Below are 17,840 nucleotides of genomic sequence, written 5' to 3' on the forward strand. Positions count from 1 at the left end.
TCCTTCTCTTACAATATACACATAGAAACTGAATGATTGCTTTTTACTATAAAGGCATTGCATCCAACAGCTGATTCATGAATGTGTCATCTGTGGTTTTGTAAATTAGACCTTGTTCTTGTGTGTCCAGAGGGCTCGTCCAAAGAGCGATCAGGAAGAGAATGAGTTGGTAATGGCCTCTTTGAGGAATCTGTACGAGGAGCAACAGAAGCGCCATCAGCACACTGTGCCTGGAAACAACAAGCAGGTACTTTCTGAACACCTCTGAGACAGATGCATGCAAAACTGTCAAGTTCTTTTGTAGCGGTGGTGATGGTTTTGTGACAGATTTAAAAACTTTTCACTTCCACTAACAGTAAAAGCTGTCATGCCACACCTTTTTTAAACTTCCCCTTCATATCAATCACTGTTTCTGTCTTCCAGATCTTCTTCATGTTAAACCTTGTCTGTATGTGCGTAGGTGGGCGACATTGCAGCTCTTGCACCTGTGGAGACGCAGCAGCAGAGTAGCAGTCGACAGCGACTGGAGCAGTTCAAGAGCCGAGCCAAGAGATCTCTCACAGAGTCCCTCGAGGGGATCTGGAAGGTAACGGTTCTTATTGTTAACAGAGTTCATATGCATGTTCGCACATGTTTGCACTTGTATAAAGCTGTGAGCAAAGTTTGCCTCCAGACAATTTAAATGCATGATTTCAGATGTCTTAGAGCATCCATTAACTCATGCACATTGACAGGTAGATTCTTTTTAAATGTTAATTCACTGCAATTTATCATTTGGAGTTGGAGACTCCTGATTTCACAGGTATAGACATTACTTTTTAATCATTCAGGGGATATGCCTTTGTGCAAGATAAAAATGACCTCATACTCCATGAAATGAAAAACCAGTTTCTAAAATACTAATTTTAAACATTTTGAGCGCAGAAATAAGGATTTAACCTATAAGAGAGCATTAAACAGCATCTCAGATCATGGTTTTCATAAGTGCATAACTTAAACATGTTTTCTTTGCAGGGAAGCAGCAAAGCAAGGTCACAAAGGGAAAACAGTGAGGGGAGTGAGAGCAGCTCCTCTGTTTGTGTTGTCAACAGCAGCCAGGACCAGACATTTCTGGATGGCTCCTTACCTGCTTCCTCTCATCTACGACCCACCAGCCCTCTCCGGTAACCACGCCTCAACACACACTGACTCACCTTTCAGCTCAGCTTTAAAAGTCAGAACTGTTGTTCTTGTTATCTTGTTTGACATGCAGCAGTCTCTTCCATGCTCATTTCTCAGTGGTGCGTGGGATTGTGTTCACTCTTCTAAGGGAGTGGATGTCACAAACCTGAACTGCGTTTCATAATTTAGTGTTTTCTACACTACAATTGTCTCCTCAGTCCTCATTTCCTCTTGACAACTTCAGGTGCCACAACTCGACAGGAGACCTGAAGCGCATCGACAACTCCCTGCGTCTGTCGCCCTCCTCCACCTCTTTGCCCGGCGATGCCAAGTCACAGGGCTTTCGCCGACGGGCCAGCACCTTCAGCCATTCTCCCACCCCCTCTTCAGGGTTTGAATACTCACCTTTGCACCTAACGGTTCAGACACCGCAGGAGCCGACCGCAGCGACTAAACCCAAGCTCGTACGACACTACTCTGTCAGCACAGACACGCCGCACCAGAGCAAGTGAGGAAGAAGTCTCTTAAACGTTTGAAATGAGGTTGTCATAAGGGAAACTCCTATAAAGAAACCATTTATACAACAATCTGTGGCACAAATGAGCTGATTACAGCATTTTTTTCCTTTAACCAACACATTGCACATTATACAAACAGTGGGCACAAAAAATACTCATCACTAATAATAATAATTGTCCACCGTTAGCAACTATACATCAAATTTAGTTGAAATTTCAAATGCAGGTGTTGGTTTTGTTAAAAAAAAAACATCTGAATGATCTTGAACTGTTAAACACAAAAGATTTGAGGACATTGCCATGTGACTTCATTTATATACATCATTGTATACATTTTTTGTCCAGTTTGAACAAAAATGCTAAAAGCTGTTAAAATAAGAAAATGTATGAATGGGGTATAGAGCATTTTACTAGAATTCAGAGAGAACCGATATTAAAAAATCATTAGAATGTTTATATATTCAAAAAGGGAGTTCTTAGAGTCATTATGAATAAAGTGGGTGTCAGTTAATGCATTAGTTCTCCGACCGGGATGCAGGACCCCCTTTGGGAGGGAACCGGAAGCAGGAGGGCTCGACTGTGCTCCTGTCCTGAGATTGTCAAAATTAGATTTGCAAATGTAAAAGGAAGCCCCCTCTGAGAATATAAAGCAGAAAATGGACGATGACGAGTGCTTCAATTTTGAAATTGTTTCCTTTTATGCTGGTGAGCACAGATGTGTTAAGCAGTTTTTCTCTTTATGGTAATATGAACAGGTTAGGAGCCACTGAGTTCGTCAGCTTTACCTCTTCCCTCTGTGAACTTGGTGTGAAGTCTTCTTCTTGTCTTTTTAAAAGTTGCTAATGTATCTGTTCACGTGGAGTACAAGCTGGTGATCGTAACAGTTATTGAGATAAAAGTCAAAAAGAAACATCAAACAAGGGAGACTACATCATTTAGCTGCAGTTGTAGACATAAAAGAAATCACCTTCTCGTCTGCATGATGATGATGAATGCTCAAAACTCACAAATCTAACATCCGCCGCTTTCACTGCTTCACCAGCTGTAGTCCTGTTGTCTCTACCTTTAGCCTTTGTTTTTATATGTTGCTCTGTGTCCCTGTTTTCTTTTCACTCTGTCATTCTTCTTGTATTTGCACTGATTCTCAGACATGTCCCAAACGACTCTTCCCTTCCTCCTCCTCATCCCTGCCCTTCATCCCACTCTCTCCTCCATCTTCCTTCCTCACCTTCTGCCGGAGCCCGGTTCAATAAGAGAAGGTGAGCACCTGCTTGTCAGTTCAACTCATACATTTCTTCCTTTATGTTGACTCATTATTATTGTATATTTAGCCATTCAGACAGAACAGTGCTGCCCATACACGACTCATTGGATGATGGTTAAATTAGTTATTGAGTGTTTTCAAAAGTCTTTTCATCTGAAACCTTCTTAACTCAGCATATAAAATGCTCATGTGATAGTCGGCAGCACGTCTCTGTCTGAATGGATTCAGTGTTACTTTTTTCACCTGCCTTCTTATTTTCACCTCCATCTCAGTCCTCTGGGTGGTCTGCGCGCTCGCCTCCACTCCTCATCCTCTGTCCCTAACTTTCTGAAATTTCAATTTCTGGCCCCTGTCCAAGAAAATGACTGGGCTGAGCCAAAGTACAGGTAGACACACACGCGCACACACACACACACACACACACACACTCAGACACACACCGAATTTGTTTTAATTGAGGGGTTTTTAATCTTTTGCTTGTGTTTGTGTACTATGAGTGTAGTTGTTATCCATCTATTGAGTATTTATCAGCACATGTCTGACAAAGGTTTTGTGTGTGTTTGTTCTGTCAGCGACGTAGCGGCTCTGTCCACGCCAGCTGCGGCCTGTGGGCTCGAAGAGAGCCCTTTGCGCAGCCACCGACATTCATGGAGGCAGCAAATCTTCCTCCGGGTCGCCACGCCTCAAAAAGGCTCAGATACCAATGGTAAGAATAGAGTAAACTATAATGAAGCATTTATGATCAAATAAATGGTAAATCGGTGCAAAATTTATCATTTATTTGATGGATAATTCAAGCTGTAAAATGACGTGTCAAAGAAGCATGTTTACTGTAAATTTAGTACAGTAAATTTCTCTTGAATCAATCAGTTTCCTCACAATTGCCCACACAGTACCCCATAATGACAACATGAAAATTTGCTGATTTATCAGCAATGGAGAAATCACATATACAATGATATTCACAGAATTTACTCAGTACTTGACAGCAGTTGCAACCACTCCTTAAAGACAAAAAAGTCCAAAGACACATGACAGATTACCGGGAGTTTGCTCAAATGCACTTGAAAGACTCTCAGACAATGAGAAACATAATTCTCTGGTTTGATGAGACAAAGATTGAACTCTTTGACATGAAAGCCAAACATCGTGTTTGGAGGAAAGCGGTCACCTTGCATTACTCGTCCAGTATCACCCCGAGAGAGAATCATGGGGCAGTTTTCCAGCAGCAGGAGGGAAGGAGCCTCATCAGGATGGAGGGAAAGATGAAAGTAGCAATGGGCAAAAACATCCTAGATGAAGTGGCCTCAGGATGACATCTTAGGTTTTCATTTTTAATACATGTTCCAGAAACATTTTTCACAATGTCATTATGGGATATAATGTGTAGATTTTTTGTGGGAAAAAATAATTTAATCAATTTTGCAATAAGGCTATAACATAATAGGATGTGGAAAAAGTGAAACACTGAATACTTTCCAGATGCATTATGCTGTATCAATAGAATTTTATTTGAATTTCCATTTTTAAATTTGAACTTCATCTGAATGTTCATCACAAAAAAACTATTTCAAAATACATAATGTCTTTCATAATTTAACTCAACAGATTATGTAGATAGCAAAGGGCCTTTACAGCCATTTCACTGAACATTTCTGTTACAAAAAAATCGATTAGTGCAGTAACAGCATCGTGCCACTCAGTGTCACTGTTCCATTAAATGTTACAGTAAATACTGTGTGTACAAACATAAATTATGCATACAATAGCTTTTTCTCTTTTTAATGGGAGCTTGACTTTGCAATGAAAGCACTCCTCCTGGCACTTTGTTATTTGTACAATGAGTCAAAAGATTGATGGCACTGTGATCACCACGTATGTAACAGATACAGCTTGTTTTAAACGCAGTGACATTCTACTTGCACGTAGTATATCATTCATCTATGCTATCACAATGTATGTTGACAAAAAATGTGTGCATGTGAGACTGTGCAGGTGTGGCACCCTTGCCTGTGCCTGCGTGCCTTTATATCCTGTGCTTTGGTAATTATACGTCCCGTCTACATACGACAGAATAGGTGTTGACAGTTGATAGTTGGGTTGGTCACGCTAACGCTTTTAACTTGCTTGTGGGAAATTGCATGATCCACACATGTAGACACGTTCAAACAAATCTTCTTCCTGTCATAAAAGTTGCAGTCTTTTCTTTATTAGATTGTACCTTTTTCTCCCTCAATTAAACAGCTTTTTCATTTAGGCAAGCACGTGTCTTTTAGGCAGCCTAGTTTAGCGTTTAATAAACTTCAGCTAAAACCTTTTGCTCCTTGTTAAGCTTTCTCACTTCTCATCAACAACAACAAAAAAACTTCCAGACTGACATGTTTCCTTCAGATGCCAGAGTGTTTTTGATCATTCTCTACCTGGGTAGTCCATCTTGCCTCCGTACTTGCTTCTTCTTGAAACATGGGGCTTGTATGTATTGATTTCAATATTTTGATTGAATATTATTTTAGTTTTTTTCCACTGACTTGGCAATCCCTCTCTGACTTTTTGTTTTAAGAAATAGCTGAAACTTGGGCAGGTCGCTGCCACCTAGTGGCTAAAGAGTTCTTCATGGGTTACTGGTTTTTTTCCACCTGTTTGATCCCTTGTTCTCTCCCACAGTCTTTTTGAGTTGCACTAAACATAGTATTATGGCGCTTTTGGTATTGATATTAAATTAATATAATTTTTTAGGTGAGACAGTAAAAAAAAAAAGTTAGTATGCTCAGTAAGCCCATATAAAATATCGTCACTTACATTGACTGATATGTATTTGCGCTTAAGACTCATGCCAATGCACAGTCAAAGTGTCAACTGACAATCTTTAAGAAGGAAACAATGGCACATGTTGTCACAGAATGGTGGATCCACCTAAAATGACGCAAGCGCAGCCCAAAATAGAAGGAAGCTTTGATGAACGTGACGCAATTGTTGGAACCGTTGCATGCTGTAAATTTTATTCATCCTTTTATGACTCCAGTGTAGCTGCCAACGTAGTTACGATCACGGCCAGAGGAATGGAAAAAAAACCCAATATAAATAAACAATGTAAGAAAAAAACATTAACTTAAATTTCCACTTAATTATCATAATAGTTGTAATACCAGCGTTATTTAAAAAAAAAAAAAAAAAAAAGTATTGACCTGCTGTTTGCCAGTGTCTTTTTGCGATGTGACCACTGGAGGATGCCAGAGTGTGTTTCCTACATCACACTGTGTTATTAACGGCTATAAAATCGACTAAACGGGCAAATCAGTACCTGTGTAATGCAGTCTCATTCACTTTGCAGGAGTAGAGCAGCATAATGGTGTGAAGTTGACTTCTCTACACATCTTGATTCTTCAAAGGGCTGATTAATATTTATGATAAATCCATTATGGAATCTGGGATCCGTGTCACTCTTTTCAGTTTCCCATTGAATATGCTGTTTATAAAGATTAATAAGGTCTTTGCACATTAAGCTCCCTATTCAGGTCAACAGCAGGTTTGACGTCTGTCCCCCGCATCATTGAACTGTGTACTCAGTTTCGATTGCCATCGAGTGTAGAAAAAAAAAAAGAAAAAGGTGCATTTAACAACTCCGAGTGATGGGCTTTGTAACGGCTGAATGCAGCACTACACTGGGTCGAGTTGGGTGTGTGTTTGTGTGGTTGCGCTTAAATGCATGAGGTCATGGGTGTGTCGGGGTAAGTGTGTGTGTTGCAAGGGATGGCAATGTCTCAAGGTCATGTTGACTATCCACACAGACACAGTGCCAGAGGAAAGTGCGAGCGCTGTTGATTCAGATTGTGCATATGTGCGTGCACGCAGGCCGTGACCTGATTCTCCGATTCGGGCCAAGTTGTTTGCTTTAGGAATAAAATGCAGGTCTTTGTGGGAATTTGAGTGTGTTTTTCCATTAATAGTTAAATTACCTGTTGGAGTTAAAGTGTGAGGGATTCGTTATGCTCTGAAGAGGATCTGTTGTGTGATTGTTAAATTGTGTGTCTTACAGTATATATTTTGTTTGCAGTTTTTACACCTCGACTCCGAACTTGTCGCTCATGTTCTGTTGAAACAGCAGTCTGTGTTTGTCTAACGAATACACAACTCTCTTAAGAAAGTTCACCCTCTTTGTGTGCGTCTGTGGCACACTTTCCGTCTGGTTCGTCTTGACGCCTCTCAAAACTGAAGAGGCCAAAGTTTGTTTAGTCACTCTGCTGGTTCCATCATGTCTTGGAAACTGTGTGACTCAGACACAAAGGCAATCTGGAACGTAAAGGTTAACCTCATCTGGCACAAAGAGTGCCATTGTCGTTGTGCGTTGTGTACATTTATGTGCGATGAAGTACACCACCTCGGTTTGTCTTTCAAGGATTGAAGAAGTGGATGGTTCTTCTTGCATAGTTGTAGATTTTTTTTCTTCGTACAAGTTTTGGAAAGATAAACATCAAAGTTTCGTACCTGAACCAAGGTCTGAGTGTGTGTCTGTCCCTCTGGATCATGACCATGACGATCTGAAAAGCTGAAAGCAAAGAAAGTGACAGAAAGACAGTTGCTCCGTCTTTCCTCCGAACAACACAGAGTATTTTGAGGTTTGGGATCCACCCTGTATTTTTTGGGTGGAGTCACACAAACACATTATTTTAAATTTATGTGTTTTTTTTTAAGTCAACTGTGTCAAATACATCTATGTTTGGACTTTTCTATTTTGTGCGAGTGAGAAATTGCCAGAGAAACGGCAGTTTGGCAAACTGTCGGCATTTTCTCTGCTGTTGTATTGTTCTCACTTACAGTATACACAAAGTAAACAAATTCAAGCAAGCAAAACATTCCAATACTATGATACTGGCTGTTTTTGTTTTGTTTTTTTTAACCGCACCTGCAGACGTCACTGCTGTATTGTTTGTTCTAGTAATGAGGGCACAAATTCCTTCTTAATGCAAAACAGAAGGTCAAAATGTTGAGGAAAAACTGTTGCGATGCTGCGTGTCCAGTTAATATTTTAGTTGACAGAAATTTAGTTCGACTATCTACTATTATCGTTCATGCATTTCATGGGTTTCTACCAAATGATGTTGGGAAAGATTAGCAAATTAAAAATGTTTCTGTAAGCCTGGTTTTGAGTAACTGGCCTTTTCAAATCTCCAATTCTTTTAATAGTTTAATGCAAAAATGAAATGTCGTTTACATCATTTTGTAAAAAAATGGTTTTCAAGCTGTAGCTTCAAATTACTGATAAAATTGAGGGAATATTAATTCATATTATATTTCTGAATCTTAACTCCACTTGATAAATGATACAAATGTATGTGTTTGGTATTTAACTTACACTGAATATTTTTAGCAAAATGTTGATATTTTCTTTTTTAGTAGTTTCAACATTTAATTTTCTAATTCTTTCATTTTATATATATATATATATATATGTGTGTGTGTGTGTGTGTGCATATATTATGTGTGTGTATATATATATGTGTGTGTGTGTGAGACATTTACATTAAGTTAGAGTGGATAGTAGTAAAGGGAAAAGTGGATACTTAAAAGAGATTTATGTTCTCGTATTGCAGCATTATTCTCTCTTGTCTATAAACAACTGAGGAGACATTCAGTCAAACATACATATTTTTCTCTCTCCGCTAATCAGTCTTGGTCAGTGACCTGAGAGTTTATTGATTACGTCTTCCAATTATTCATCATCTATATCATATATATTCTTTTCTTTGCTCATCTATGGGACTGAATGCAGCCTCCTGTGTTTGAACTCCACGCTGACTGTCTGTCTTTCAGAGCTCGGGGATGCTTGTCTCGACGGGGGTCTCATGACTGTCGGCCAGGTGGTGGGTGGAGGAGGCGTGGATTCATCGATGAGAGCTGTCCCCGAAGAGAGGAAGAAGAGGAGCAAGGAGGAGCTGCGAGAGCTATGGAGGAAAGCAATCATACAGCAAATCCTTCTGCAAAGAATGGAGAGGGAGAACCAAAAGCTACAAGGTGAACCGCAACAAGCAGCGAATCCGGTCAAGTGAATAACTTAGATTTCCTGCCTGGTTTCTAAAGACAGTAACAAAGTCCACAGTAGAGAAGCTTCTCATATTTGTCTCCTTTTTGAAAGAAAAGCAGCATCTTGTCAGCACATGGTCAAATTTTTGATTCACAATTCAATAATGATTTGATATGATGACTTCCAAGTTTGAATTGGCTTCATTTGACTTCTGTCAGCATGAATGAATTGTTTCATTTAATTAAAACTGGTATCTATCGTTTCTCAGCGGGTGCGATTCCATGAAAGACTTAAAAACCGGAAGAATATTTCAGAACATCTTTGGCAACCTGCCTCTTTCCAGATGTGAGCTCACGCAGGGCTGGCCATCGAGTTCACAGCCGCTCTTCTTCCTTTCAGGAAAAAATAAGTCGGCCCGTTATGAAACCGTGTGTGTGCGCGCGCACATGCAGGCGCCTCTGTTTACTGGCATGTGTCTCGGTGTGCCAACTGCTCCACCCCTTTCCTGACCTAGTTGGCTTGTACCTACACACACCTAGCTGTGCGTCACACCCTTGGCTGCCTGAACAATATGCAGATAGTTACTTAACACACAGCCGCAGTGTTCCACCCATCGCGCAGATAGCAATTATTGCATATATAACAGGGTGTGGATGGAGCAAGAGAGTGTAGGTCAAGTTTGTTTAAAAAAAAAAAAAAAAGAAAAAAAATCAAGTCCAGTCGGCACACTGACACGCACAATCTCGCCGAGATCCCGGTATCCACGTCAACATGCAGCGCTCCCACATGTTGAGGCCTTAACGTGTGGTTGTGGTGCGATTGTGTGTTATTCCTCCCACAGGCTGCACTCCACCTTTTTTGTCCGTTACTCTGCACAGGTAGAGCTAAACTCCCTGTCCTCTTTTAATCTGTTTATCTCTTCCACTGCTGCTGGCTTTATGGGTCAACTATGTGTGCGTGCGTGCGTTTGTGCGTGCGTGCGTGCGTGTGTGTCCGTTCAGGGTGGGGTATCCTATCCTGTTGTGTGTTATCAAGGGTGGAGTGTTCCGGCTGCAGAGAATGGGGAGAGTGGGATGTGAGGAGAGGCTGGAGGAGCTCGGTGTGAGCTGGGCCGCTGCCAACGAGCAGGTCCTGTTGGACGAGACTCTGCCTGCTCCAGACGGTTGATAAGGAGCACAGCGCAGCCACAGTCTCACCGACGGCATCTATTCTTACACTGGGTGTGTCAGCTATCTGCTTCGCCCAAGTTTTCTTCCCTTATTACCCAGTTTTGCCTTCCAGGTCACTCCCGGTACTTTCTCGAATGCAATTGCTATGATCTGCAGCACAAAGTTATCAGGCCGACAGAAACATTCTCCACGTTGTGAATTGTGGTTATTCTGGGGCTGAGATCTCACAATATCATTTAACACATTCCAAATTTGTCTATTTGGAAGTTATAATCATTATTGCAGGGGTCTACTTTTAGCAAAATTTTACAACATTGAGAATGATTCACTAGTTCTGTCCTACATATGATTTCCTGCTTCCTGGCTTGGAGGTTGGGACAGTTGAGGGGGGGGGCCGTCCTGTCCTGCAGTGATGATATCACTCTCCCAAAAGTGTCGGCGTTGTGCAGCTGGTCACTGGGTGGACGCCACACATGAGCGGAAAGGGTGGGGTCGTCCGCAAGGGGAAGCAGGGAGAGGTAGAGTGTGGTTAACACAGGAGACAAATGTGAAGTTTACTGAGAATTGAAAGAGTTGAGAATTGGCAGAAAGAGGGAGATTGAAGAACAGTTGCGGGTTCAGAGATACACAGCCGGGAGAGAGGAAGGGTGTTGTCACAAAGACAGGAACAGATTAGGGGTGCAGGGTGTGTTCTCACCTCCTTTCTTTACTGGCATCAACATGTTTGTGCTTTTTTTTCTTTGATTTGTAGCACATTTTATCTGAATGTTCCAAGAAAAGGTTTCCACAATGCATCTCATTGTGCAAAGAAATTCCCTTACACAGTTTTACTATTGGCAACTCGATGTTCCGACTGATCGCTCGGCTCAGTCATCAACAATGGCTCTGCTTTAGAAAAAGTCACAGTTGTTTGTTTTGTTCTTTTTTTTTCCCCCCGATTTTTCTATGCTCGTTGTGGTCTTATTATTTGGTTATAGGCAGATTTTGTCATCGATAGACTTCGGCAATTAAAAGGTACATCCGTCTTCTTTCTCACTCGGTCCGCATTGTGTTTCGGTCGCTATATTAAGAGCATATATCAGGTGTTCTAAAACCCAGCACTTATGTACCACTGACTAAGTTGACACACACACACACAAAAAAAGAAAAAAAAAAAGGGGGGGGGTAGTGGCTCCTCTTCTGCAACTTGATGACAACTCCCTTGACCAATCGCACTTGAAGCAATTGAAGCATTTACTAATGGTTTCTTTCTTTCTTATGTCTATATTCTTGCTTGTGTTGTACGTCGCTTTGGACAAAAGCGTCTGCTAAATGAAATTGTAGAATTGTAGAATATCCCTGTTCCCAACAGTTCTCTCCAACTTTCCAAACTGAACCAAATAAGAAATACAAACTTGATCAGACCCTGCTGTCAGTTGCCAGTTACCTGGTGAACCTGTAATGTGAGGCAACCATCGAGCATCCCAGTCAGATAATCAGACTACCTGAACCGGCTCCTCTCAGTGAGGAGTAGTAGGAGCTCAATTTTAACTCTCGCCAAGACGCAGAGTGTGATGTATACTAAATACATAAAGATAGATAAATAAACTTTCATGGTGATCAGTGGAAAACTAGCATATGTTCCTGATCTACCTTTAGTGTATATCAGTCAAGAATTTGGATGTTAATCTGAACTTTAATACTTAAAGTTGAAATCAGAATCATGATTTGAAGCATCAAAGTATTTATGATCAGTTTTGTATATAAATATATATTAGGCTCTGTAGACTTGAAAGTCAGCCTGCACACTTTGAAGGTCTTCCCTTCTTTGACTCGCATTACTGTTCAGTACTGGAGTCAAAAATACCACAAATCTCAACATTGGACCTTTCTGTTTATATGGTTAATTAAAAAAACACTTGCACTGGGAGAGAAACCCTGGTTAAACTTATCTAACCGTTATCCTGCCCTTTTTTTTTAAATAAAGAAATCATTTCTTTCTCTCTAACGTAGTGTTACGTCTGGCTGGAGCCAGTCTTAGCTGACTTCAGGTGAAGTCAAAGTAGACCCGGGCCCCTGCCAGGTCGTTGGTTCACTGCAGTACAAACTCTAAAACAAAAAAAGAAAAAAAAATCACACGTCATTCACAACTAGGGTTGATTCAATCACCATTTGATGTAAAATGGATGTTTTTTAACTTTGGGAGGAAACCAGCACACACAAAGAAATCCTAGGTCATCTTGCAACACACTGGTTTCTGTGGACCACATACCAACATTCAGATTAAAGTATTATTGAATCTTATGAACTAGTAGAAGTGCCGAAGGATCTATAGCGTGGAAGATTAGACAGGAGAGGAGCAATAGCTCGCTGTATGATCTTGTATTAAATGAAAGTTTAAAGTCAGTTTAAGAAAAGATGACCTTTATCAAAGAATCCTCTGGAGCTATTGCCCCTTCTTACAGCTTCTCTCAACTTTATAGTAAATTCTGAAGTTTATTTTTCAAATAATTAATTTTTGCTGTCTCTGACTGCTCTGAGATAGCATTGTTTCCTTCTCTGACTTCAGTGACAGTGAATATTAGATTGGGTCAAGCTCTGCTGTGTTGGATGTTCGTCCAGCTTGCCGACCAAGGGTTGGCCAGCCTCAATCATGTCAACAAACTGCCATTGTAATGCACCTGCAGCCATCACCAAGGTTAAAGTCAGCTTCCGCCGATCGTGGAGTTGAGGAATTTCCCTTTAAGGAAGCCTTACTTGATTTTGGTGCCCCTCATTGTGTTTAGTCGCCTCGATCTTGCTGCTCAACGGCCACTGCCCGCTATGTTTTACATAACTCCCCTCTCCAGCACCTGTTAAGGATAAATGAGTAGCCATGAGGCGCCGCAGGGCCCTGATAATGAATCATCCATTCGAAGCAGGGAGACATCTAAGACAGCAGTAGCGCTTGAGGTCGAGGATTGAGATGCAGAGATAAAGCTCAAAGGGGCACCGACCAACTCAAGTGGATTCACCACTGCTGCACCTAAACAACTGGTTTTAGGACATCATGAAGTTTTATGAGCCAAAGTACTATTGGACGTGCCACTGATAGTGAGTGTAAAGATTCGGGTAATCAAGTGTGAGCTCCTCGCAAGACAGGACCCTCGTCGTGTGAAGCGCCATGATTGACCAAGGTTACTCAAACCCGGTGGAGAGCAGAGGAACACAAAGGTCAATGGAGTTGTGCTTACGCGTGTTCTGCGTTTCCCTTGTAGACTCGGCGAGTAATCTGCAGAACAAGCGTCTCAAGTTGGACTATGAGGAAATCACTCCGTGTCTGAAGGAGGTCACTCTGGTGTGGGAGAAAATGCTGGGAACTCATGGCAGGGCAAAGGTCAAGTTTGACTCTGAGACCATCCATGCTGCAGTTGCACAAGGTATTTATCGTGTTCCACAAATATGTATATCAGTGCTTCATGGGAATGTTTGTGTATTTTTCTTTAGACTAAGCAGGTATTTGCAAATATTGACCTCCAGCTCAAGAACTGAAAAAAGAACTTTTAAGATTGCTTCGTATCGTTAGCTTCTGTGCCGTTTTTCAAAGCACAGCGAAGAATCAAAAATTTCCCCTTCGACATTTTATCACTGGTGTGGGTCTCACTGTCAGGACTTTCTGTTGTGTCTATTTTCTAGTATCAGCATGTTCTGCACAGAGAACAGGGACGTTATCTCCTGTTCTCTCTGCCTCACACAAAGCGGATCTAAAGTCCAGAAACACACTTACGCACAGAAAGTCCACTGTGGAGGCAGGCGAGCAAGCAGCTTATCTAATAAATTCCACATCACTGCTCCTCTCATTAAGACACCTTCTGTGACCATAAAGGATGAGTTAAACATTACGCAGTGCCTGTTTTCTGGGGAAGAGTTGGTTAAGGCCACAGCAGACGCCACTCAGCAGCGAACTGAGAGGAAGTCGCTGAACTTAGTCCATTGAAGTGGAACTAAAATCAGCACTCCAGCAGCCTTTTGAAGCTCATTACTATACACTTCCTTACGCATAAAGAAAGCTCTTTTCTCAACAGCCAGACAACCAGTGATTGCAGCAGGACATTGCCGTTTGCCTACGTAAAATGTGAGCTTTAGAGTTGAAAAAAAGGTCTCATCTGCTGTGATATATGTCTGAACAAACCACTACTCAGTTTCCAACAGATCACCCTTCAGCTATAGATGGTTTGTACCATCTGTAATCAGAACAGATTATCAGTACATCCAGAATGATTGATTTTCAACTTTTTGGTTGCCTGTCATGCCACGTTAGCTCTGCCTCGCCTCATCTTCTTGTCATTTCTGACAGGTGTCCCGAGGCAGCATCGAGGTGAGATCTGGAAGTTTCTCTCTGAACAGTACCTGCTTCGACAGACCGTCCCTTCACGTCCTCCCTCCAACCACGCGCCGTACAAAGAACTACTGAAACAGCTCACCTCGCAGCAACACGCCATCCTCATCGACCTCGGTAATTCACACTTTGGGAGAGCGGGTCGGTCGTCTTGTGGTCATAACATCACAGATTCCCAATATGGAGTTTCCTGCCTTGGAAGGCAGCCGTCACCATGAGTGTCTGAGCTTTATTTTTACTCATCTCCAAACAGCTAAATCTCAACTACTTTCAGTCGTTTGAAACGGGCTCAAAACCTTTTGCTTTTGTTTCTTTTGATTGTCTATACAGTGAATTAAGTGTCTTTTTTGCCCCTCACTCCCCACCCAAAGCGAGTGTAAAAGCTCAAATTGCTTTGGTTGAAGTACGCAAGTCTCAAAGCAACCATTTATATTTGATCACATCTGTCAAACCTCAGCTTGACTCTGCACACCCTGAAGTGTTCCCAACACCTCCCACCCAAAAACCCACACACACTCACGACCTACACCACACCCATATAACACCCACATGCACACAGATACACATCCACCCACACATCCACCCCTTTAGCACTTACCCGCCTGTGTTCTCGGCGGTGACCCCGCATCTTTCATCTGCCTATTGTGTTATTAACGGTGCGTCAGATAGTGCAGCTTACAGAGTGTGAAGGCTTTTAGACAGAAACGCAGTATTCACAATTCTGAAGCTGCACGGGGCTTTTGCCCCGAGGAGAAGCATGACAGCTAGGACAGTTCAGAAAACCAAAAACAGTAATTTTGTAGTATAATTATTTGAGTGTTTAAAGTGAAGTTCCACATTTTAGTTATATGTTGTTGACGATATGTACACATATGCAAACTTGCACACAAATTTTTCCTTCGGGCGAGGGAGGGATTTAACTCGTACACATAAAGCCCTGACAGGACATTCTTTGCATACACACTTAACACAGTTGTCATTGTATTTCTGATTACTTCACGTAACCGTCTGCAAGTCAAGAAGCCCTCAGTCCCAAAACATACACACCTGCCTATTAGCAGATTGTCAAAGTTAAGAATGTTCTTTTACTGAGCCCAGTCCTCATTATCTTGTCATTTTTTGAAAGCCGCACGTCCCCCTCCTCCATTACATGCTGAGCTTCTGAGGCAGAGTGTGTAGTTTGGGCATGAAGCCTCGCTCATGTGTGTGTTTTCATGGGTGCCTGCTCTGTAACATGAACAGCACAGTGCGAAGTCTCGCATCATGAGGTGAAGATCACCAGCAAATCTGCCTCATTCACACCTGAAGCCGTGGTCTCAGCTGAGCTGTGGCCACGCATATTTTTTTGCAACAGCATGTCGGACGAAATCAAATGAGTCAAGTTTTTTTAAACACCATGCTTGACATAGCATTTTAAGCAAAATGTAAATGGTGCTGATGTTCTGCTTTGTTTTTCCGTCTTGTAGGTCGCACTTTTCCCACTCATCCGTATTTCCAGGCCCAGCTGGGGGCTGGGCAGCTGTCTCTGTTTAATATACTGAAGGCCTACTCCCTGCTTGACCCTGAGGTAACTTCTTTTCTTCTCCCATATCTGTCATCCTGTTTGCGTCTCTTCACCCCACTATCCAACTGTCCTTTAGGCTGAAGATATCTTGTCTTGTGAACATCAAAGTTTGGTGTTGTTTCTGTTGTAGGTGGGGTACTGCCAGGGCCTGTCCTTCATTGCTGGAGTGCTGCTTTTACACATGGGGGAAGAAGACGCCTTCAACATGCTCAAGTTTCTAATGTATGACGTCGGGCTCCGTAAACAGTACAGGCCTGACATGATCATCCTGCAGGTAACACACACATACCCACATACCCACACACACACACAGATCTATTCAAACTTCACCATAACTGCTCCTTGCCTAACCCCAACCCTCACCTTAATTTAATCCTAACCGTAGTGCAGTTTAAACATAGCATCACCTCAGTGTTGAATCATTTTCCTTCTGGAGCTCTGCTTTTTATTCACACAAGTTATGTCCTCGCAACAGTATTAAATACTTGATGGTATACACAAACATGCTCATGTTGACAGAATCAATCACCACTCCTGGTGGTTCTTCACTCAGTATTCCAATTCCAAATACAAACCTGGTCATTTCACGTCTATAAAGATACAGTGCTGGGTCACTCACATGTGCAGAATTTCTTCCTTATTTGTTTCTTCATGTTGCTTTCCTTTACTACTCAAAAGCTCAACTGAGCGCTGCACTCACCAGTATGGTGAGATGTGGGTTTGAGTATTTGACTGAAAATGATTACTTGACTGGAGCATCTGCTGGTATTTTTGCATTAAATCCCTCATAATAACTTTAAGTGTCTATTATTGTGTTTACATTTATTGTCAGTACCTCGGTGACAATAAACAGGGAGGAGACATTTTGTTTTTCTCAAAGTAAAAGTAAACAATCGCGAAATAAAGCAGCTACAGAACCAGGAAGTGTCAAACTAAACTCCAGAAAGTATCAAACATTCACACCCTTTCCCAGTTTAATAATTTGAACGTTCCCAAATAAAAGTTGAATAAATGGTGTGCAACCTTGTTGTTTTCTCTTTCATAGAAGTTTGCCTCCTGAAAAGGTCCTGCTGTTTCCATGTATTGTTGTTCAGGGTCTCTAAGATGTGCTTAATGTCGTCTCAACTCCTACGTTCCTCACCAACACTAGTTATTAAAAGAGGAAGCACCAGCAAGTCATGATCTGTACTGGAGATGCTGCCATGTCTGAAAGCAGTGGTTCCCAACCTTTTTTCCCCTTCCCCCCCCCCCCCCCCCCCCCCCCCCCCCCGGTAGAGAACATTAATACATTAATGGATGCAGCCTTGTGTCTGTGGGGTGAAAAGAGTATTTTTCTTGTTGTTCACGTGTCAGATTCAGATGTACCAGCTGTCACGGCTGCTCCACGACTACCACAGAGATCTCTACAGCCACCTGGAGCGGCAGGAGATTGGGCCCAGCTTGTACGCCACCCCATGGTTCCTCACTGCCTTCGCCTCACACTTCCCTCTGGGCTTTGTGGCCAGAGTCTTTGGTGAGCTTTGAGAGGTCTCCGTTTCTACATCTCAGTTCTAATCACCACACCGGCTCCTTTTCTGCAGACGTGCAGTTGGACAGAGGCATGATGTTTGTTTATTTGCTATCTCCACTCCGAACCCTGAGCTTTTTGCCGTCAGATCTTAAAATGAGAGTGAAGGAGAGGTTAGGAAAATCAACAACCTCAGGTTGTGAGAACAGGATCTATAAGAGAACCGAGGTAGAGACAAGATATTAAATGGGCTTACAGTAATGATCAAACTCTCACCA

At 42.0% G+C, this 17,840-nt stretch overlaps 1 protein-coding gene across 3 annotated transcripts in view; it reads left to right on the forward strand.

The window, feature by feature from the left end:
- The window catches only part of tbc1d1 (TBC1 (tre-2/USP6, BUB2, cdc16) domain family, member 1), a 45,188-nt gene that overhangs the window by 23,588 nt on the left and 3,760 nt on the right, over positions 1-17,840 (forward strand). For 2 of the 3 annotated variants that reach the window (XM_030094137.1, XM_030094139.1), the window contains 13 exons: positions 131-247; positions 461-586; positions 1,015-1,163; positions 1,406-1,669; positions 2,828-2,938; positions 3,216-3,329; positions 3,516-3,649; positions 8,755-8,955; positions 13,371-13,532; positions 14,450-14,608; positions 15,958-16,058; positions 16,186-16,329; positions 17,409-17,568. In XM_030094137.1, the coding sequence (XP_029949997.1) occupies positions 131-247; positions 461-586; positions 1,015-1,163; positions 1,406-1,669; positions 2,828-2,938; positions 3,216-3,329; positions 3,516-3,649; positions 8,755-8,955; positions 13,371-13,532; positions 14,450-14,608; positions 15,958-16,058; positions 16,186-16,329; positions 17,409-17,568 (1,942 nt within the window). The remainder of the gene's footprint in view (positions 1-130; positions 248-460; positions 587-1,014; positions 1,164-1,405; positions 1,670-2,827; positions 2,939-3,215; positions 3,330-3,515; positions 3,650-8,754; positions 8,956-13,370; positions 13,533-14,449; positions 14,609-15,957; positions 16,059-16,185; positions 16,330-17,408; positions 17,569-17,840) is intronic. The other variant, XM_030094138.1, reaches the window with a different exon arrangement.

Source organism: Salarias fasciatus, chromosome 6 (assembly GCF_902148845.1).
Source record: "Salarias fasciatus chromosome 6, fSalaFa1.1, whole genome shotgun sequence".
NCBI classification, from domain to species: Eukaryota; Metazoa; Chordata; class Actinopteri; order Blenniiformes; family Blenniidae; genus Salarias; species Salarias fasciatus.